Source organism: Triticum urartu, chromosome 2A (genome assembly GCF_056163025.1).
Source record: "Triticum urartu cultivar PI428250 chromosome 2A, HENAU_Tu73, whole genome shotgun sequence".
Classification (NCBI taxonomy): domain Eukaryota; kingdom Viridiplantae; phylum Streptophyta; class Magnoliopsida; order Poales; family Poaceae; genus Triticum; species Triticum urartu.
Genome location: NC_141874.1, coordinates 531,849,499 through 531,872,583, shown reverse-complemented (window position 1 = coordinate 531,872,583; position 23,085 = coordinate 531,849,499). Strand labels below are relative to the sequence as shown.

At 46.2% G+C, this 23,085-nt stretch overlaps 2 protein-coding genes across 3 annotated transcripts; one reads left to right on the top strand and one right to left on the bottom strand.

The window, feature by feature from the left end:
- The first annotated feature begins 44 nt into the window (after nucleotides 1-44).
- LOC125537221 (xyloglucan O-acetyltransferase 3) lies at nucleotides 45-2,859 on the top strand. The gene is made up of 3 exons (XM_048700527.2): nucleotides 45-549; nucleotides 1,178-1,470; nucleotides 2,077-2,859. The coding sequence occupies exons 1-3, from the start codon at nucleotides 345-347 to the stop codon at nucleotides 2,857-2,859; spliced, it is 1,281 nt and encodes a 426-aa protein (XP_048556484.1). The 5' UTR covers nucleotides 45-344.
- On the bottom strand, nucleotides 2,486-6,896 carry LOC125538531 (GCN5-related N-acetyltransferase 5, chloroplastic-like). 2 transcript variants are annotated; one of them, XM_087544268.1, is made up of 3 exons: nucleotides 6,201-6,896; nucleotides 3,318-3,597; nucleotides 2,486-2,950 (listed from the first exon to the last, which is right to left on the bottom strand). In XM_087544268.1, exons 1-2 carry the CDS (start codon nucleotides 6,821-6,823, stop codon nucleotides 3,354-3,356), a joined length of 867 nt encoding a protein of 288 aa, XP_087400394.1. In that variant the 5' UTR covers nucleotides 6,824-6,896; the 3' UTR covers nucleotides 2,486-2,950; nucleotides 3,318-3,353. The 2 variants fall into 2 exon arrangements, with proteins under 2 accessions (XP_087400394.1, XP_087400393.1); XM_087544267.1 differs by lacking the exon at nucleotides 2,486-2,950 and having other exon boundaries at nucleotides 3,188-3,597; nucleotides 6,201-6,895.
- Between the last annotated feature and the right edge of the window lie 16,189 nt (nucleotides 6,897-23,085).

Sequence of the window (23,085 nt, the reverse complement as noted above, 5' to 3'; positions counted from 1 at the left end):
TGTGACCTAGCTTCACTTCTAAGCAAGGCTAGCAGTTTTCTGGAGTCAGAGCTGCGGTCTAGCTGTGCCCAGAGGATTTCCAGTGCTCAATCTCCTAGTACAATGACTATAAAATGGCATCGAGATTGCTTTCATACCACACTTCATTAAGATCGGGGAACCTGGGGCATCCTTAAATACTGTCATTCCTAGAAGAAGAACGAAGACTTGTCACAAAGGAAGTAAACAAAGTAAGCGCAGTTGTCTATGCGATGCAAGCACCGCACCAGCCCCCTACCCCAGTCCTCCATATGAAAGGGTTGTGACTTCGTAGTTCATACAGTGATGCAACCATAGACCTACCAATGGCCAAGGAAAGCATTCCTCCTCCAAATCTCCATGGCATAAACCCCATCAGAAACTCAAGCAAAAAATTTCCTTGTGGAAGAAAACTTGCGCTGATACTAAGCGCAGTCGTATTCGTCGTTATTTCCTCGACATATTATCCTGAGCATGTTTTCTATGGCGCTAGAGAGCCAGCTCATAATTCTCAGCAGACGGCCATCGCTGGTACACCTCTTGCTCTCTAGCATATACTCCCTCCGTCCCGAATTACTTGTCGCCATCCATTTCTGCGACAAGTAATTCGGGGCGGAGGGAGTATTTATTTACTCGTTATGTTTCATGTAATACCATCAGTTACATTTATGTGCCAGATTTCTCTAGCACTTGTTGGTTATTTTCCATTTTCAGTTTGGAATATGAATGCAGTGAATATAAGATACGAGCTCAATGTCTATATCAAGCTCAAATAGTAGAGTTGGAAGGTTGTGTACATGATTACCAAGCCTGTTTGGTACTACATATATATATACAAATATCAGTTACCAGTTGCAGCGTATATCATGGGATCTTTTTCTCAGTTCTTGCAATGCCCTCCACATCAGATTAGTTTATACATATAAAACAAAATGCAAGATAAATAAACCTTCAAAACATAAGAAGACAAAGTACAGATACAAATAAACAACAGAAAGGAGACCTTTTGCCTCCGAAAAATCAACCCTTTAAAGAGTCTGGGTACTATCAAAAATGCCATACAAGTAGAGGATACATGTAGGGTCCAATTGTCCAAACAGTATGAAGCACAGCGAGCTTTTCTCTCCAACAAATTCATAGTGATTTCACTATTTTTCAGGTGACGAAGATAATGAAATGGACTGCAATCTATTCAATGGAACATGGATCAGGGATTTGGGAGGCCCAATCTACACTAACATGACATGCCCGACGATACCAGATTCAAAGAACTGCGCAAAGTATGGAAAACAAATGGATTATGTAAACTGGAGGTGGAAGCCACACGGCTGTGATATGGCAAGGTTTCAACCTCAGCTATTCTTAAATATTGTCCAAGGGAAGACATTGGCTTTCGTCGGGGATTCAATTGGACGGAACCAGATGGAGTCACTCCTCTGTTTATTGTCTCAGGTGAGTAAGCAGTGTTTAGTTCCGATACATGTTATGAACAATAGCAATGTCCATATTACTTATCGTCACTGATCCTGACATTAACATGCGTATTGTTTAGTTTCACTTTTAAAGTTCTGAACACATATATAGACCCGGTAGGCAGGAACAGGAACAGGAAGTCCAAGAAATGTTCCCGGTTACAGTTGCCAAGAGAGAAAACAAAAGGCTATTGGTTGAGATAATAAAGATCTTAACTGGGCATCATAACTCTGCTGGAGCCTTCACCATGTCAATGGGGTAACCTAAATATTCACATATTTTTATGTAGCTTCATTGATTTGCTCTGAATGTTTAGAACCTACAGTGAGCCATAGTGGTTCAAGGTGCTAATTTATTTACAAGCTAAGCTGAAACCGTGTAACATTTAGTACGTCGGACCTCCATACCTTCATGGGTTTTATGCAACAGTTATTGAGTCATCAACCACTTAGTCTACCTTAATAGTTAATGCTATAGAAATGTACCATAGATACTTACAATATTGTAGCACTTCTACTTCATCTACTTTAAATCTAGAAACACTTCCTATTAGAGTGAGTAATCTGACTGTACAAACTAATGCAGGTAGAAGCTCCAACAAAAGTTCACAGCGACACTAAAGATAAATTTATCACATGGAACTTCAGATCTTATAACTTCACTCTCATGGCACTCTGGACAAAATTTCTAGTAGAAGATTCTCAAAGAGAGATCAACGGGACATTAGTTGAATCGCATGATATGCACTTAGATAAACTTGATGCAAGATTAGCTGCAAACTTGCATGAGATCAATATCTTAGTTGTATCTAGTTCACATTGGTTCTTCAGAACAAATTATCTCTATGAAGATGGGGAACTAATCGGCTGCATATACTGCTCAGAGGATAACATCACAAGTTTCAGCGTCATTTCAGCTATTCAGAGGGTGTTTAGGACGGCTATCAGTAACTTGAATAGCCGCCGAGAATCCAGATTGAAGTTAACAGTGGTGAGGACAGCAACAACGGCACATTTTGAAAATGGCCAGTGGAATACTGGAGGAGCATGCAACAGAACTGAACCAGTGGGAGAAGGAACAGCAATGACCAGTACAATTGAAAGGGAAATAAGAGATGTCCAGGTTGAGGAAGCCAACAGAGCACAAAAGGAGAAAAAACAAAAGGGCGGGATGAATATAGAGATCCTAGATATAACCAAGCTTATGTCTATGAGACCTGATGCACACCCAGGGATTCATTGGAATAATGAGTGGATGAGGGGTTACAGTGATTGTTCGCATTGGTGCCTGCCAGGACCAATTGATATGTGGAATGAGCTATTACTTGCTGTGCTTAACAAATATAAGAAAAACATGGAAGACCAATGATGCAGGAACTTCTGCTAATCCATAAGATCCCGGAGAGTCCCTCTTTTCCTTCTTTTTACTATGCCAAAGTCAAACCTCATTTCTCCGTTTTCTGCAACAGTTTTAGATTCAGAAAAATGATAGATGTGTACTGTGATGACCTGTACACATGATCACTAGTCATGTATGTGGAAAGTTTACGAAGGATAGAACCACAAAATCTACTTACTCCAACATTAATTAATTTTCTTCATCAATTTTTGAAACCACCAGAGTTACGATGTTCAAACATCAATTCTGATCAGTGAGCATATTAGCTATACAATAGGTCAAGATATATTACAAGTACTTAAATTCATCTCCACAAAAACCATTTTTCATAGCCAGTTGACAAGGAGAATACAGTAGTAAATATGCACATGTCAATTAGGGCTAACTAGAAGCATAAGATTTACACACAAGATTCAACTTATGTTTACCTGATGGTGCTATGGCATGTTCAGCCCCTCAAAATTCTAAGGTTGTACATCACTACCAACAGAAACTTGCGGTAATTCCTTGCGCATCAAGTGCTTGCGCTTCTGGAGGCTCAGCCAAACAAGGATACTGTCAGTCTGAACAATGTCGTATCCTGCTTTTATGTACATGTTGAACGGCACTTCATCAATTATTCTACAATGAAGATATACACGCGTTTTGGCATCCATCTTGACAACCAGATCCTCACATGCCTTAAGAAGTTGTTTTCCAATTCCTCTCCTGGTGAGCAAAACAAGATTTTTAGTTTTAGAACAACTATAGAATCCAATATCGCAAACATAATATACTACTCCATATGGCATTAAACCAATCAATTTTGCAATCAACTCATCTATATCTTTAAACAACAAGTGAGATTCAAGGTACCACATTCATTTGGAGGCATATAAATTCCAACATTAATCTAGAAATATAGAAATCTCAAAATATTTGAGAGAAAGATTAAAAAAATCTACTCCGCTTATTTTGGTTGGGCTAGATGTATAGATTAGATTTAGAGAAAACGAAAGATCTAGACCCTTTTTCTGGTGGGACCAGATTACAGTTGAGCTATTATTTGGTAAAAGGAAAATATATACACCGCTTATTTTGGCGGGACTAGATAATAACGATGTAAGCTTTTAGAAAATATTATAAGAATCCAATACAAGAAAAACAAATCTAGCTATCAAATTGCGCAGGCCACTCCAATAGTTATATAAACAAAACTGCTTTTAAATGATTTCTCGCCTAATTGTTCTACTTTGGTGAATTACAATAAATTTGTATCATGTTTCAAAGCAAAACTAACTAACATTATTGATTAAACAAAGATAGTATAAGAGCACCAAGTAATTTGAAAAGAACGAAAACAAGCAATGGGCTCCTTGATAAAAACAAAATTTTCATCAAGATACTATGAACGTGTCTTCAAACCCGCCCTTCGTGCCTGTGTCTGTGTTTCTCCAATCCTCCAGTAAAAAGGTTGCAGAAGACCAAGACAGGACAAGCACTTGAAGGTTCCGAAGAGACGCATCAGCTGCCCACACTAACAGGTGAGAACCAAAATTCATTGAAAACATTGTGGCCGGGAACATGCCCTTTGTTGGGCAGGACAGGATGCCGAACCACTGCTTCGTGCGAGATTGCCCAGGAAAAGACGAAGAGCACAGAAAGACAAAACCGGAGCATCACTAACTAAAAGAGCTCATAACATACATCGCCATCACCACTGCCAAGTCAGGCAGTAACGCTGGATGACAAACTGCGGAATCAGGAATCGATCCATGGGAGCAGATTAGAAAATACCACTGGCTCTCCGACATTAAGGTGTGTAGCTACACCAGGACAAGGATAGAGTCAGGACAATTTTATTCCATACAGCATCACATCCACAGACAAGATGCCCCTTCTAAGAACACACAAACCTAACATACGAGGAACCGAATCTGTACCCAGAGGCGGAGGACGAAAAAAAAATAAGGTGTGGCGAACTGTCAACTAAAAAAATTTGATGCACAAACATAATAGTCAATTCACACTGCACTGAAGCTTTCAATGGCATCTAGAAGATGCATGCAATGGCAGTGCCATATCCTCCTTCTCAAGGTCTTCCTTAATTATAGCAATATATCAACTTTTGAATATCATTTTTTTCAATGTAATACACCATCAAATTATTTAGCTGTCCGGCACACCTCATACTCATCCCATATATTAAACTGAACACCGGGTCATGTTGTGTTGGTAGCGAAGTCCGTGACGCGTTGGCACGGGTAGTCAGTCTTTTCTTTTTTTGGTGAAAGGGCACCGCTAGTCAGTCATGTACTCTTATATATACTCTCTCCGTCCGAAAAAGCTTGTCCCACAAATGGATATGTCTAGCACCAAGTTAGTGTTAGATACATCCATTTAAGGGACAAACTTTTTTGAACGGAGGGAGTACATATCAAGGAAAAGAATAACCCAAAAAATGCAAATTACACGCACCAGCAAAATTTTCTCCATTCTGTTTTTTTATCGCCAAGTTATGAGAGATCCATCAAGAGCGAGACGCCGAGAGAGTCGATCCGATTGTTGTTCAGCAGAAGCGAGCCAGTTCGAGCACGTCTACGTGTGCATGTGCTAGGCAGCACATCAATCAAGCTGTCTGCTTGTGTGCTTCCATCTAGGTTTGCTTGGGCGAATCGATCTACTGTGGTCTAAAACCAACAAGCAGTACTATATGCTTAAGTATTACCGCCAAGAAAACGTGCATGCTTATATGTATAAAAAAATTTGGTGCTGAATCAAGGTGTGGCGGCCGCCACACCTTGCCCACTGGGCTCCTCCGCCAGTGTCTGTACCCATGCATTCATCCAGGGTTCCAGCAATGAGGGGAATCGGCGGAAATTAGCCAGAGAATTGCGGTCTCTTCTTGCTCCCAGAAGCTAGGATTTCAATTCATTCGAATCAGGATAGCTGATCAAATGTGTAGGGGACTATGTTATACTAGTAAAATTGTATCATTGGTCATGTTGAACATAAAAAGAGGACGGTAATTCCAATCTGAAGGATGCACATGTCACAATTGGCTGAAATCTTTTACTCAGATGATCCATAGTCCATACTTTTAAGGAATCCCTTAACTCTACCCAAATCTTTAATTTGCACATGTGACAATTGGCAACAAATAGCAATCCCAAACAAAAAATGGTTTACTCGAGTCCTCCATAGGTCATAATTCCAGGGAATCCCCTTTCACAATCAACTCAATGTCCAACATGTATGTACAGATTTATCCTATTTTACAAAAATAAACAGGTGGGCAAAATGGTGGTTGGAAAGAGAGCATTATCCGTTACCTCCTCAACGAGGTCTTCACGGTCATGTTGCAGATGTAAGGGAACTCGAGCGGCGGCGTTGGCGTGGGCGGTGCCCCCGGGGCGCCCACCGCGTCCAGCGACACCTCGGCGGTGCACGCCATCTCTCCCTCATCCCCGTCGACCTCGCCCTCCCCCCCTTCTTCCGCGGCGGCGGGCTTGTAGAAACCCACTAGGGCGGCAGCGTGGGGCGCGAGGCCGCGGCGCTCGTAGAGGTAGCGGCGGATGACGAAGGCGAGGAGCTGGGCGTAGCGCTGCGCGGGGGCCCATCTGACGTCCTCGGAGAAGGAGGAAGCGAGGAGGCGGACGAGCACCTCGGCCTCGGCGTCGTCGGTCGGGGTGAGGGCCCGCACTGTGAGGCTGCCGTGGGGGAAGGTGTGCTCGTAGCGGAAGGCGGCGAGCGCGTCGAGCTGCGAGAGCGCGCTCGGCGAGAGGAAGACGCCGCCGCCGCCGGCGGCCGGCGAGGGGGAGGGGGAGGGGGAGGGGGAGGAGGAGGCGGCGAGAGGGGTGAGGCGGAGGTGGCGAGGCGAGTGGGTGTGGGAGAAGAGGAGGTGGGTGTGCCTGGAGACGGCGGGGGAGAGGGAGAGGAGGGCGGGCGCGGCCATGGGAGGGAGAGGGAGACGGTGGTTTAGCGGGCAGCGTCGAGAGGAGCGGAAGGTGGGAGGGAGTTTGAGTGATTTTTCTGGTACGTTTTGAACGGCTTTACGTGGATGAACGTCTACTGTGCCGTACTCCCGGCCAGGCTCGCTGGCTAGCCGGTAGCCGCCTGCTCGCGCCAGAGTACATATCCATGCTCCCACACTCCATGCTCCCAACATTTCAATTTTCAACAAATTAATCTAAAATTGAAAAAAGAACAAATTAACATTCACAAGAGATGTCAATATTACCCCTAAATTTTTCAAATCAATTTCAAAACACACATGGAGAAACAAAAAAGTATACAAATCTGGATGTGAATAGTGTGTTTTCTGGTTTTGTCTTTATGTGGCACTTTTTTTACACTATTCATGCAGATTTGTTTTTTTTTCCTCCATGTGTGTTTTGAGTTTAGATTTGCAGATTTTAGGGGTTGTAGAAACATGCCTCATGAACATTCACATTTATTTCTGAAAATTTGTGAAACACTGAAATTTGTTTTTGAATGTTGAGAGCATGGGGGCATTAAAGGTGTAGGAGCACCTGATATATTTCAGTTACAAATTTAACTTGCAGCTAACATAACAAAAAATATTCCATCTGATCCAAAATAAATGGCGTGGTTTTAGTTCAAAATACAAATTCATCATGGCATTAACGAGACCAATTCATAGCACGGTTAAATTAACTGTCATTCATAGCATGATTTGTCTTTTTTCAATCTGTAAGTTGAATTTATAACTACAACATGATTGATATATATATATATATATTATGTTAATATACTCAATTATTTTCAAAAGAAATTAACTTGTAGCATAGATTTTCTATGTTAGTTGTACCGGTTGAAGCATCTCTAACAATGACACTATAACAGGGCATTGAAAACTGCTTTAGGGCACAAAAGATGAGTTTTACGGCATCAATTTTTCTTCTTCTTCAATAGTAGCCCTAAAATAGGGCACCAGTGCTCCAACAGCCGTCCTAAAATAGGGCACTACAATTGCATACATATTGAAACATGTGATATCAAACTCATCCCAAATGAATCGGAAACAAATAATACAAACATAACATCAAATTCATCAATCCACAAAATCAAAATTATTACATAGTTCATCAATCCACAACATCGAATTTAATACACATAACAACAAAGTTCATCATCTATGACATAGTGGTCTTGTTGCCCATGCCATGCCCACAACTCTTCGATGAGATACTTTTGAAGATCTACGTGCCTATCAGAATCTGGAATGCCATGGTACACCTCAAGAAAGCGTCGAATTTGGTCTTCTCTTCTACGCGGCTGCACCGGTTGTCCGATGGTTTCATAGAAGGTGTAATCAAAATCTTTCCCACTCTCATTCTCAATAATAATGTTGTGCATGATCACATAGATTGTGATGATGCACCAAAGAATTTCTTGATCCCCAAACCTAGCCGATCCTCGCACAATAGCAAATTGGGCTTGCAAAATCCCAAAAGTCCTTTCCACATATTTCCTAGCGGGCGCTTAAGCATTATGGAAGTAGAGTCTTTCTTACCTTGGGGGGTGGGGGTGGGCGTTCACAAAAGTAGTCCATTGTGGTTGAAGCATCTCTAACAACGACACTATAACAGGGCATTGAAAACTGCTTTAGGGCACAAAAGATGAGTTCTACGGCATCAATTTTTCTTCTTCTCCTATAGTAGCCCTAAAATAGGGCACCAGTGCTCCAACAGCCGTCCTAAAATAGGGCACTACAATTGCATACATATTGAAACGTGTGATATCAAACTCATCCCAAATGAATCGGAAACAAATAATACAAACATAACATCAAATTCATCAATCCACAAAATCAAAATTATTACATAGTTCATCAATCCACAACATCGAATTTAATACACATAACAACAAAGTTCATCATCTATGACATAGTGGTCTTGTTGCCCATGCCATGCCCACAACTCTTCGATGAGATACTTTTGAAGATCTGCGTGCCTATCAGAATCTGGAATGCCATGGTACACCTCAAGAAAGCGTCGAATTTGGTCTTCTCTTCTACGCGGCTGCACCGGTTGTCCGATGGTTTCATAGAAGGTGTAATCAAAATCTTTCCCACTCTCATTCTCAATAATAATGTTGTGCATGATCACATAGATTGTGATGATGCACCAAAGAATTTCTTGATCCCCAAACCTAGTCGATCCTCGCAAAATAGCAAATTGGGCTTACGAAATCCCAAAAGTCCTTTCCACATCTTTCCTAGCGGTCGCTTAAGCATTATGGAAGTAGAGTCTTTCTTACCTTGGGAAGGGGGGTGGGGGTGGGCAGGAAATTGGCTTCACAAAAGTAGTCCACTATGGATATATCTCATTTGCAAGGTAATAGTCCATGTTGTATGTGCGGTCATTTGATTGGAAATCCATTGTTGGTGATTCCCCATTGACTAACTTTGCGAAGAGAGGTGGTCGTTGGAGCACATTGATGTCAATGCAAGATCCAGACATCCCAAAAATATGCATGTAAAATCCATGTCTTCTGATGGACCACGGTCTCAAGAATGATGGCTGGATACTTCGTGTCCTTCAAATTGTCCATGCTATGCTGCAAGGTAGTTCTTCCACTTCCAATGCATGCAATCAATGGAGCCAAGCATACTTGAAAATCCACGGGCTTTGTTCATCTCCAAAAGCTTCATCGTGTCCTGAGCATTGGATGCTCTCAAATACTCTGGCCCAAACACTTCAACCACTGCCATTACAAATTTCTTAATGTAAAAGATTGAAGTGCTCTCTCCCATTACCAAGTTATCATAAGTGAAACATGTGGGGGACACCATATGCCATCATGTGCAATGCGAAAGTCACCTTTTTGGATGGTGCTATGTCCAAGATTTCTGGTGTAAATCCCCCTCTACTTAAAGGACCAATCATGTTGCTTCACACATTTGGCAATGTTAAGGAACAAATTTGGAGACATCCTAAATCGCCAGCGAAAGTATCGCTCTGGATACACCAGAGACGAACTAAAATAGTTTTTCATTAATCTAGTGTGCGCCTATTTCCTATCCCTCTGAATCAACTCCTCCCCAAAAACGGAACCACCATGATTCGGCCTGCTTTTCTTGTGAATCATAAAGATAAAAGCAATGTCCTCCTCTTCCTTCATGCCCTATTCCTCTTCAAACGAGCAATCCTCCCACTGAGGGGATTCAAATGAACGCATCTTCAATACAATAATTTCCATTAAAATATACCATTTGGTGCATTTGGAGGTTGCCTTGGTGGGATGCGAGTGTAGCACGGGGTTGCACAAAGAGCATTTGCTCAGAGCCGCATGGTTGGATCGAGGCGGACTACAACCAACGGTCGGCTTCATGTAGCCTTTTTGGAGATTATGTCAGATGCATGTGGCATGGAGGTCGCTCCATAGCAACGTGAGTGGATTTGGCTAGGCCTCTCGCGTCTGGATCCGGACGGGTGTGTAACCTTCGGGTGGAACTAAGCGGCACAACAGAGCCATTTGATAGTGGTGTTGCAGGTTGTAGTGGCACCGGAGCTCGTGCTCGGCACAACATCGAATGCACATCGGGCGAGTGGAAGGCGCCACGTGGATGGACGACCTGTAGCCCGACCAGGTGTCTCCAAGGGAATCTCTATTGTCAGAGGGTGACCAACGCATGCAAATTTGACACTCATGTGTGTGGATTGGTTGCAGTAGAAGGATGATTTCCAGGTCTGGTGGATCTTTTTTTAAAAGGAGGATTTACCCCTGGCCTCTGCATCAATAGATGCACACAACCATTTTATTATTATTCAACAGAGTCTGACAACATGCATACATAGATCTGGTGAACAAAGTCACAACACCTACACTCATGATAATGTGCCTGAACCGCATGAACAAGCACTACCTAATCCAGTGGCATCATGCAACTGCCCGCATAGGGTCGGGAGCACCCCTCGGTCTGACCGACCCACAATGCGCATCGCATGCGCAAGCTCTGGAACTATCGCCGCCATGTTCTGTCGTTCCATCTTCAGGAGTGATCAACCCACTCACCTTGTCAGACCATACTACCATCGATGCTAGACGTTGTCACTCTCCTACACGTGTCCATCCAAACGCACCCACCGCCAAGAATCCGCATCTTTATGAGAATATTCCTAATGCATATATGAGATTATGCCATGAATGATCATATTCATAAATATTGCAATCTTTTCAATTGCCCAACTATAATTTGTTTACCATGTCATTCGCCTGTTTTCGATAGAGAGATGCCACTAGTGAAGCTATGGGCCCCGGTTCTATTTTCCATTAATAAACTCTTATACAAAAATTGCTCTTTTATTTGCCTTACTATTTTACCACTACATATCTCTATTTTCTTTTAATCTTGTAGCTAGCAAGATAAGAGGCTTGACAACCCTCTTGCCATGTTGGGTGCAAGTCTTTTGTTTGTTTGTGCACATGTGTTGTTTATCCTGTTAGCTTAGAAGCTCTTATTGGTTCGATAAACCTTGATTCTTAACTGAGGCAAAACCTTTTTGTTGTTCTATTTCACCATTCCTCTTTGGGGAAACCCAACGACTCCTACAGGAGTAGCAATTGGTAACACCTGCAGTATCGCAATTTTGTTTATTTAACTTCTAGTAATATGTTTAGAGATGACAATATCAACTTTACTCTCTCTCTCTCTCAATTCCTAGATTTAACAACAGTGCAAGTTTCCTCATGTATATCTCCGTCATTAATCCTATTAGTGCTAAGAAGAGATTATTCCCCACCCACTTTAGTTAGAAGCAACACATTATCTTGTTTTTGTTCCAAATAGTCACTTTTTCCAGCTAGTTGTTCTCGATTTTTCTGAAAACATTTATGGCAATAAAATTATCACCAGAAATTTCAATACCCATTCTAAATTATCACAATGTAGAAAAGTATTTAGAGAAGACATATTATCGGTACCTTGCGGTTTCCTCTTCCTGCTGAGATCGACAACTCTGGCTTCTGTATTTTCCATGTTAGTGCATGTATAGCAGTAGTAGGAATGATTTCCACCCGTTCAACAGAAGTAGTGGGAGATTGCACAACATAAACAGAGGAAATTTATGCGTAGAAAACATCACAGGGTCCACCTCAATAATTGTAGGCTCGCTAAGCATAGCGGCAACATAGGAAGTATATTGAGGTACAACCACTTGATCAGGAATCAATTACATGATATTAGCCACCATCTCCTCATAAGGAAATTGTTGTGATTTATCACCTCATAGCCCTCAACTTACATATCTTGTTCATTTTGCTTTTCACACGCAAATGTATCAACGAAAAGTTAATTATATTCCTCTCCACTCTCTAGATCAGAGTTATTTTCCTCATTGTCTTCCTTTTCCTCATTCCTGTCTCTCATGGGAGCACTATTTTTACCACAAAAAAAATCTAGGAGGAGCAAAAAACCACCAACAACAATTGATCCTCCAATGTATATATCAATAATTCACCAGTTCTAGATCTCTTAGGAGAAGGAGCACCATCCTTATTAGGAGCATGAATAGATAAATTACCATTATTATTTTCACAAGGATCTTATCAACAAAGTAGAAAAAATCATAAAAATGTTCTCCTAGAAATCCCTCGGCCACATTAGGAATATTCTCATCATCTCTACATCCAATTTGAAGTCCCAGGATTCAAGCCTATGTAAGGTAGCCATGTCAATTTCTAAGTAGCACCCACTAGGATTTTAAGTCTCAAGATTCAAGCCTATGTAAGGTAGCCATGTCTCAGGATTTCTGAGTCTCACGCTGCCACAAATAGTTGTGATGGCCGACATCGTGATCTCGCCCTGCATTGTGACGCCCTACGCTGAAACCATACCATCCGATGGTTGTGGTTGAATTGTGCACCCTGTTCCACCATGGTAGGTGACGTAGCATGAGGTCAGGGAGGAGAGGTGTCTACCTGAGCGAGGGATGAATCTATGGAGAGGGGCGCCGCACACGGCTAACAGATTGTCATGGCCTTGTGTGGCGCCCCCTCCCACATATATATAGGTGGGTTAGAGGGGAGGCATCCAGGAGGCACCCCAAGGGTGGCTGAATCCCCCTTGGGCTCCTGCCCTTGGCCGCCCCTGTCAGCGTTCTAGGAATGGGGGTATGCAGACTTGTCTGCCTGCGCCCCACGGCGTGGCTCCATCAACGGCCTGGTACGGCCCACCTTCATCTTCGACAACCCAAGACCCTTGCGAGGGGCCGAGCCTCGCGAGGTGGATGACACCAAGACCTCCAGGAGGAGCGGCCTCCTCAGGCTGGCTCCTGAGAAGCAGAGATCTCTATGCAAGCCTCCACCTCGTGAGGTTCGGATGACGCAAGCCATGACGACCAAGGACAGGCGGGCGCCGACGGGCGCAGTACAACAGTTTCCTCTTTGGTGCTAAGGAGGCAAGCACAGGCGCGGAGTCCCAAGGAATCAGCCAAAGGTTTCCATTTCCATGCAGCAAGACCAAGACCGACAGGACGGAGGTCATCGCCGGGCCCACCACGGCGTCACGACCAGAAGCTTTGCACGCGAAGACCACCTTTCGTCAGGATAAGATGTACTAGTTATGTCCCTTCGAATTTGGCCGTTGTGGGATCCCTTCCCGCCTACATTTTGGGGGAAGAGGACCAAGGCCACTATAAATATAGCCTAGCCACCACCATATAAGGGGATGGATCATTCAGATCATCCTCTCCCTCACCAACTCAAGAACACACCTCCTGAGGTTGTTCTTCCACTATACAAGTTCATTCTCAGCCCACCTCGAGGCTAATCCACCACAAAGCAGGAGTAGGGTTTTACACCGCAAGGTGGCCCGAACCTGGGTAAACTGCCTTGTCCCGTTCCTTTCCAGTTCATCGAGCTAGGCCATGAGAGCGGCAAGTAGGCAGACTGAGGAGGTTGAGTTCTTATCATGCACCCCAGAATTTGAATCTATCTAGAGTCTGTGGAGCCCGGAATCCAACATTTGGCGCGCTAGGTAGGGGTGCGTCGAAGATCCGCCTCTCCGCTCGCCGCACTCCACCGCGTCGTTCGGCTCTCATGGCGAGCGCCACTCCACCAACCGGACCAGGGGTGTGTTCAGGGGCGCCGTGGGTTGATACGTCTCCAACGTATCTACAATTTTTGATTGTTCCATGCTGTTATATTATCATTCTTGGATGTTTTATAATCATTTTATATCATTTTTTGCTACTAACCTATTGACATAGTGCCAAGTGTCAGTAGCTGTTTTCTGCATGTTTTTTACATCGCAGGAAATCAATACTAAATGGAATCCAAATGCAGCGAAACTTTTTGTGGATTTTTTTGGACCAGAAGACATCCAATGGGCCGGAGAGCGCCTAGGGGTGCTCTGAGGGGAGCACAACCCACCAGGGGGCGCCTAGAGGCCCAGGCACGCCCTGGTGGGTTGTTCCCACCTTGGGTGCCTCCCGGACCGACTCTTTGCTCTATAAATACCCCAATATTCCAGAAACCCTAGGGGAGTCGACGAAAATCAATTCCAGCCGCCGCAGAGTCCAGAACCACCAGATCCAATCTAGACACCATCACGGAGGGGTTCATCATGTCCATTGGTGCCTCTCCGATGATGTGTGAGTAGTCTTTTGTAGACCTCTGGGTCTGTAGTTAGTAGCTAGATGGCTTCCTCTCTCTCGTTTGATTCTCAATACAATGGTCTCTTGGAGATCCATATGATGTAATTCTTTTGCGGTGTGTTTGTTGGGATCCAATGAACTTTGAGTTTATGATCAGATCTATGTTTTTATCTATGAAAGTTATTTGAGTCTTCTTTGATCTCTTATATGCATGATTGCTTATAGCCTCGTATTTCTTCTCCGATATTTGGGTTTTGTTTGGCCAACTTGATCTATTTATCTTGCAATGGGAAGAGGTGCTTTGTGATGGGTTCGATCTTACGGTGCTTGATCCCAGTGACAGAAAGGGAACCGACACATATGTATCGTTGCTATTAAGGATAACAAGATGCGGTCTATTTCTACATAAATCGATCTTGTCTACATCATGTCATCGTTCTTATTGCATTACTCTGTTTCTCCATGAACTTAATACACTAGATGCATGCTGGATAGCAGTCGATGTGTGGAGTAATAGTAGTAGATGCAGGCAGGAGTCGGTCTACCAATCTTGGACATGGTGCCTATATAATGATCATTGCCTGGATATCGCCATGATTATTTGAAGTTCTAATTTCCCAACAGTAATTCGTTTACCCACCGTTTGCTATTTTTCTCGAGAGAAGCCACTAGTGAAACCTACGGCCCCCGGGTCTCTTCTTTAATATATTTGCCTTTGCGTTCTATTTTCCTTTGCTTTTATTTTCAGATCTATTAAACCAAAAATACTAAAAAATACCTTGCTGCAATTTATTTTATCTGAGATCTATTTATCCCATCTATCATATTTTTATCACGTCCATTTGCCAATTTGTGGCACCGTTACCCAAAAGGGATTGACAACCCCTTTAACACGTCGGGTTGCGAGTATTTGTTATTTGTGTGCAGGTGCTGTTTACATAGTGTTGCTTGGTTCTCCTACTGGTTCGATAACCTTGGTCTCATCACTGAGGTAAATACCTATAGTCGTTGTGCTGCATCATCCCTTCCTCTTTGGGGAAATACTGACGTAGTCTAGCAGACATCATGGGTCTTAGAGCTTTTACCCCCACCTTGCAGCGGGTGCAGTGGCCGCCCAAGTTCAGGCCGGAGCTGCCGCCTCATTACGACGGCACAGCGGACCCGGTGGGGTTTCTCCAGGAATATGTGGAGGCTTTTTTGGTGGCCGGTGGAGACGACAAGGCCATGGAGAACTGGCTACCCATGGCCCTTACAGGTGTGCCGCGCGCCTGGCTCATGGGCTTGCCAGAGTCTTCAGTGGCCTCCTCGGAGGAGTTGTGCGGTCTCTTTATCGCGCGCTTCGCGGCGCCAGTGCCTCATGCCATCGCGGCCCTCCTCGGCGGCTCACAGGCGCCGGCCTCGGACCGCCACATCAAGCAGTTCTTTCGCCAAGTGGGTGCCGCCCATGTACAACGAGGGACGCCACCAGGATGGGCGGTGCCTATGGCCAACCTCACCTTCGACTCAAGGGACCACCCCGCAACCACGTTCGGCGCCGGCGCGCTCCCGATGCTCTGTACTCCCACCATCTGCAACGTCGCCATCACCAGGACCCTCGTTGATGGTGGCGCCGGCCTCAATGTCCTCTCCGTGGAAGCATTCGGCTTGCTTCATGTGCCCCACAACTGGCTCTGCCCCACCAAGCTTTTCTTTGGAGTTGTTGATGGCTCCACCTGTCCCCTGGGGCAGATCCGCCTCCCCGTCACCTTCGGCACCCGCAACAACTACCGCATCGAGCTCATCGACTTTGACATCGCTTGCATCGGCCTGCCGTACAACGCCATCCTTGGGTAACCGGCCTTGGACAAGTTCATGGCGGTGACCCACCTTGGCTACAATCTCATGAAGATGCCAGGAAGCAGCCACTACAAAAAAAGACACATCCGTGACATTTTGGGCCGAACAAATTTTTTTCTGTCATACCTATGACACTTCTACGACGATAATTGTGACAAAACTCGGTATCATCATAGATGTGGTGGGGTCCTACTTCTATGACAAAAAATCATGACAGAAAATGGGCTTTTCGTCCTGGGCAGGCCGGAGACGCAGTTGCATGACATTCTTTAGGCCATCCATGACGGAAAAAACCATGGTAGAAGCGAGGGCGAGGAAAATATCGGGGTGTTCCCAGTTATGGTGGGTGGTCGGGGCCGAGCGATGCGCGTTTCTCTCGTACACGCACGCGCGTGGGTGCGAGGAGTTGGGCTCTAATTGAACCCAAGCGAGGCGTTGGGCTCTAACTGAACCCGAGCGATTGCACTGCAGGCTACGCGTTACTGAACCCGAGCGATCGATCGATGGCTGTTAACTGAACCCGATCGAGTGATTCCTTTGCTACTGCTGCTAACTGAAGCCGACCGATGTTGCCTCTGGATGAACAGTGAGCATTGCGGGAAGGGGGGGGTTGGATGAACAGTTCCCGGTGGGGGTGGATGAACAGGACCCCGTGGTTTTGCCTCTGGATGAACAGTACCCCGATCGATCGAGCCGGTTGGGGCTGGATGAACAGGACCCTGTGGAGGGAGGGATGAACAGTAGATGGTGGAGGGCAGGATGAACAGTAGCCCATGGAGGGGTGGTTGAACAGGAGCCCATGGAGAGGACTGGTTGAACAGTAGCCGGTGGAGTAGCGCACGATGGAGGCTGGATGAACAGGAGCTCGTGGATGAACAGTCGTAGGTGGAGGCTGGAGGAGGTCGACGGTGGATGAATAGTAGCCCGTGGAGGCTGGAGGGGGTCGACGGTGGAGATGAACAGTATCCCGTGGAGTCCCGTTTTGCGGTACGCCACACCCCTCCCGATGAACAGGACCCCCGTTTCGACCGTAGCGCTCCAACACAAGTCCGTTTCCTCCGTTTTGCGGTACGCCACACCCCTCCCGATCAACAGGACCCCCGTTTCGACCGTAAGAGGTCCGTTTCATCCATTTTGCGGTATGCCAGACCCCTCCTGATGAACAAGATCCCGTTTCGAACGTGGTTGGTCGAACATAAGGCCGTTTCCTCCGTTCTGCGGTACTCCAGGCCTCGTTTCCATCGGCTGTTCCGTCCAAGCCCTCCCGATGAACAGACGACGCATTCCGTTCCGACCCAGCCGGTTGGCTCTCCATGAACACGACGACGACGCTATTTCTCCGTTCTGACCCAGCCATGTACACAAGCCCTGGCCGTACGTATGTGCGAGTAGGCGTTTGAGACCCTGCCCGTATGTACATACGTGGCCGTATTTTCTTTCTTGCACACTGGTCGTTGTACGTACGTGTACATGCTACATGTGCGCCTCTACTATGACACGTGCGCGCCTCTACTACGACACGTGCGCGCCTCTACATCGACCAGTATATACATACACATTCGCGACCAGAATGACAACGCTATGTACGCTTCGACCAGATGGGTCCCGACTGTCAGACACTTCCTTGCGTGCGAAGATGTAGCTGGTGGGTCTTAGCAGTCAAGGGGCGAATCATTTTTTTTCCCGGACGCACTTCCTTGCATGCGAAGATGTAGCTGTGGGTCCTAGCAGTCAGGGGAAACATTTTTTTCATGAAATACGGTGGCCCGTCCGGTGGGTCCACGCTGTCAGGTGGAGGAATAATTATTTTGCGCGTAATAAGGAGGCACTTCCTTGCTGTGGTCGTGGACCCAGTTGTCAGCCTCTCCACGTACAGTCCACGTCCGATGGAAGCCGTTCCTTGACCACGTTGACCACGCCGCGCCGAGAGCACTAGGGCGGTGGATGACAGCGAGGCATAGGAAGGGGACAACGCGGAGCTGGGGAAGACGCGGTAGTGGAAGCCCACGCGGAGAGGAGTACGAGGGTTCACTGGTTCGACTGCGGTGTGAGGCTGCCTTCGCCGCAGGGCCTGGCCAGCAGTGGGAATAGTAGGGGGCGGTGAGGCCTTCGCGGCAGCACAGCCGGCCACAGGAGGCAGGAGCATGCAGCACGACCGGCATTGCTTTGGGCGGCTGGAGCAAGAAGACCAGAGGTTGAAGAAGCACAACGGCCGTTGGATGGACATCGTACGGTCACTGGAGCTAGAATCGTTCATGTTGACTAAGTTGACAAAGCACTCCTCCCCGTCAACTTAGTAGGCCCACAAGTCAGCCACCCACCAAGCTGGGTCCCAACTAGCAAGGGGAGTATTCATTTTTGTGTGCGTAATAAGGCGACACTTCCGGTGGGTCCGAGCTGACAGCGGGGGGAACGTTTTTTCATGAAATACTGTGGCACGTCCGGTGGGTCCCAACAGTCAGGGGGGAACGTTCTTTTCGCCAAATACAGTGGTCCATCCGGTGGGTCCCTGCTGTCAGGTGGAGGAATAATTATTTTCCGCGTAATAAGGAGGCACTTCCTTGCGGCTGCCGTGGACCCAGATGTCAGGCTCTCCACGTACAGTACTCTTCCGATGGAAGTCGTTCCTTGACCACGTTGACCACGCCGCGCTGAGAGCACCTAGGCGGTGGACGACGGCGAGGCCTAGGAAGGGGACGACGCGGAGCCGGGGAAGATGCGGTAGTGGATGCCCACGCGTAGAGGAGTATGAGGGTTCACTGGTTCGCTGCGGTGTGAGGCTGCCGTCGCCGCAGAATAACAGGGGGTGTGGGTGAGTAGAGGGATGGCCTGGCCAGCGGTGGGAGTAGTAGGGGGTGGTGAGGCCTCCGCCGCATCGCAGCCGGCCATGGGAGGCAGGAGCACGAGGCACGATCGGCGCTGGTTTGGGCGGCTGGAGCAAGAAGACCAGAGGTTGAAGAAGCACTACGGCCATTGGATGGACATCGTACAGTCACTGGAGCTAGAATGGTGCATATTGACTAAGCTGACAAAGCCCTCCGTCCCCTTCAAATTAGTAGGCCCACAAGTCAGCCTGCCACTATACTGGGTCCCAGCTAGCAGGGGGAGTATTCATTTTTGTGCGTAATAAGGACACACTTCCTTGCGTGCGAAGATATAGCTGGTGGGTCCGAGCTGTCAGCGGCGGTAACATTTTTTCACGAAATACAGAGGCCCTTTCGGTGGATCCCAGATGTCAGGTGGAGGAAACATTATTTTGCGCGTAATAAGGAGGCATTTCCTTGCGTGCGGCCGTGGACCCAACTGTCAGCCTCTCCACGTACAGTCCACTTTAGATGCATGTCGGTCGTTGACCACGTTGTCCAGGCCGCGCCGAGAGCACCAGGGCGGTGGAAGACAGCGAGGCCTAGGAAGGGAACGACACGGAGGCAGGGAAGACTCGACAGTTGTTTCCCATGCGGAGGGGAGTACGACTATACGAGGGTTTACTGGTTCGTCTGCCGTCGCCGGAGAATACAACAGGTGTGGGTGAGTAGAGGGATGGCTAGGCCAGTGATGGGAGTACGGTGGGGCGTTGAGGCCTGCGCGGTAGCATAGGCAACCACGGGGAGGAGGGAGCAGGCAGTCCCGCTGGTGCTTGTTTGAGCGGCTGGAGCAGGAAGAGCAGAGATTGAAGAAGCATGACGGCCGTTGGATGGACATCCAACAGTCACTGCTTGTGCGTCAACCTTTTTTTAGGAAAGCCTCAAATCTGTGAAAACAACATACAACTCATCTGCCATTATTTCTAATAATTTACATCCCATTTGCTAATTCTTAAGGTTTTTTGGAGCCCATATTCTTTTTGTTAGCATTACATCCCATATTGTGGCCACGATTAAAAAATTATACGGAATGTTGCATATTTCGGTGCGGTCCGAACTGTTTTTAATCCCGAAATTTCGAGTCACATTCAAACTGATTTTAAAAATAAATGTATATCAATATAAAATCCAAATAATTGTCCACGCATAAAAATTAATGCAATTTAAAATCTTGAAATGAAAAAAATTGAAAGTAATTGCCGCTTTGATGTGTTTAAAAATGTACAACCCATTTCTCATTACTGATAGGCCATTTTATCGTCCAGCTGAATGAAGCTCTCCTCGTCTTGAAAGATTTGCAGCCCAATAGGCCTGACAAAGCGACTTACTTGGCAAATCACAAAAAACTGGGCTAGCCATTTTCAGAAAGAAAAAAAAACTACTAGGCTGGGTCTGTGGTAAACATAAAAGAGAAGGCTGTCTAGACAGGCCAGAGTGCCCCGCACAACCCAGTTGACACCCTGCTTCCGTCTCAAAAACAAATTAGATAAATGCCACAACAAATATGGCGATTCATAAAAATGCCACTGCAATTTCCAAACTTTAAAAAATTCCACTGCAATTTTTGCAAACTTTGGAAAATGCCACTGCAATTTGCAAACTTTGAAAAGCGCCACTCCAGACTTCGAAAAATGCCACTGGAAATGGCATGGAGTGGCATTTTTCAAAGTTTGGAAATTTCAGTGGCATTTCTTAGAAACACCAGATTTGGAGTGGCATTTATCTGGGTCCCTGGTGTCAGCCACTCGTTGTGCAACTCTCTCGTTTATTGACTATGTTGACAATGGCATGGGACCCAGATGTCAGAAATCCATTAGGAGGAGCCATTTTTTATTGGATTGAAATAAGGAGGCACTTGCTTGCGTACTGCCATGACCTTGGCGGGTCCCTGCTATCATCCTCTTCACGTACAATCATCTCCTGATTGTGTACGCCTCAACTTGGTAGGCCCACAAGTCGGCCTCTAAACCCGTGGAGGACAAATACAACCCATTTAAAAAATAACATCCCATTCCATACATTCAAACGGAAAGCTCAACATTCAGAGCAAAGTAACAGGTCTGTTCCACATATAGAGTATTGAACTTCCACGTTGACAACCATCATAGCCAAGTTAACTATCTACTCCCACTAATACTCTAGTAGCGTACAAGTAATAACTTACTCTTAGCTAACTAGACGATGCCGGCCGCCATCTGTGGTACACGCTAAACACCGGCACCGGTGTCCTCCGCCTCGCCTCGGACTTGCCAGAGGTGCGATAGGGCATGCTGCTCGCGTGCATTGGCCCTTTCCATGCCGGCGTGGTCCACCGAAGCTTTGGCTTCTAAGCGGGAAACCCACTTGACGAGCTGGTAGTAAAAATCGGTGTCGCGAACGCGTGCGTGCCCGACAGCCTCTAGGGCTATTTGCCGGGCGCCAGCCTCCATGTAGTCGGCCCAGGTGCAGGCGCTCTGCTCGCGACTCAGAGCATCTGTGCACTGCTGCTCCATGTCCCGCTGGCGGCGCAAATCGGCGATACGCTGCTCCTCCGCCAAGCGGTCGCGCTCCAACAACTCCTGCTCCTTCGCCAGGCGGTCGTGCTCCAACAAGTCCTCGATCTCCGCATTGCCATCTAAAGACCGATAGAATGCCTCCTCCCCCGTCTGCCTTCCGGTGAAAAACCAAACACTAGTTCCGGCGGTGACCGCCTCCGGCCTCGCCTATCATGGACGGGCGGGGGCATGGAGGACGTGGAGAGTGAGGATAAGTGGCGAGCAACGTCGGGCCGGTGGGGGCTTATGAGGATAGGGCGAGTTGTGTCATGGTGCCACCATAGAAGGCCAGGAAACAGTACTTATAGGTGGAAGGTAGCATGACAGTCATCGGAATTCAATGCATAATTAAGCAGGCATGGCTTAGCGTGCCAGCTTGCCGTGGAAAACTAGAGAAACTGAAATTCTGACTGTGCCATCCCGTCCCGTCCGTGCTGGGTTGCACGCCGGCATGACGGTCAAACAAGTGCACTCGAATCATCTCCCTCCTTGTCATTAATGATTCCACAGATTTAAAAGGCCCACAACAATTAAAGCGCATCTTTTTCGCATCAGTTAGCTGCCTTAATTACGACCGGCTGCATGCAGGCACTCAAAATCGCTCGCAGCCAGTACGCGGAGCAGCATGCAACGAGTCGCAGCCGAGGGCATTAGTTGATGAACTTTAGCTGGGAGATAAGGCATTTGCGAACGTTTTCGCTGGCAGTTTCTTCAGATTCGCATGGCATTTTCTTCAGAGTAGCTTGTCAGTTTCTTCAGAGGTAGGCATTTTTATTCAAAAAACTGCCACTTCGGATCTTGCGTCGCAACTAAAATAGCAGGAGTGCATTAGTAGGCTAGCTAGTGATCGATCAGTAACTTGTAAACACTGAGCGAACATATATAAGGAACTGTTAATGCATCTCAATGATTCACAGATCATATACAAATATGTAGCTCCAAAAGCAAAGATCAGCCACAACTAAAACCAACTAGTATGATTCCCATACATAAGATCAACATGTTAATGCATATCAATGATTCACAGATCATATAGAAATATGTAGCTCCAAAAGCAAAGATCTAGAAAAAACATATGTTCTTCCTACTAACATAGATGCTTCTCTTGGCCAACATTCATTACAGACTGAAAGACAAATTTGTTTGTGAAGTCCACAATTCCTCTTGCAAATGTAAGTGGTTTCACCAATAGCTGGAACCATGAGAATGAACCACACATGATGGAGGAACATCCACTGCAGTATGATTTGGTCTTCTCTTGATCACACGGCGAGACTATTTTTGGAATACAAACTTTAACTTAGGCAAAATGATGCCCATTGTATAATCAGACCAAAGCAATGAAGCACCTAGTGTTGGCCA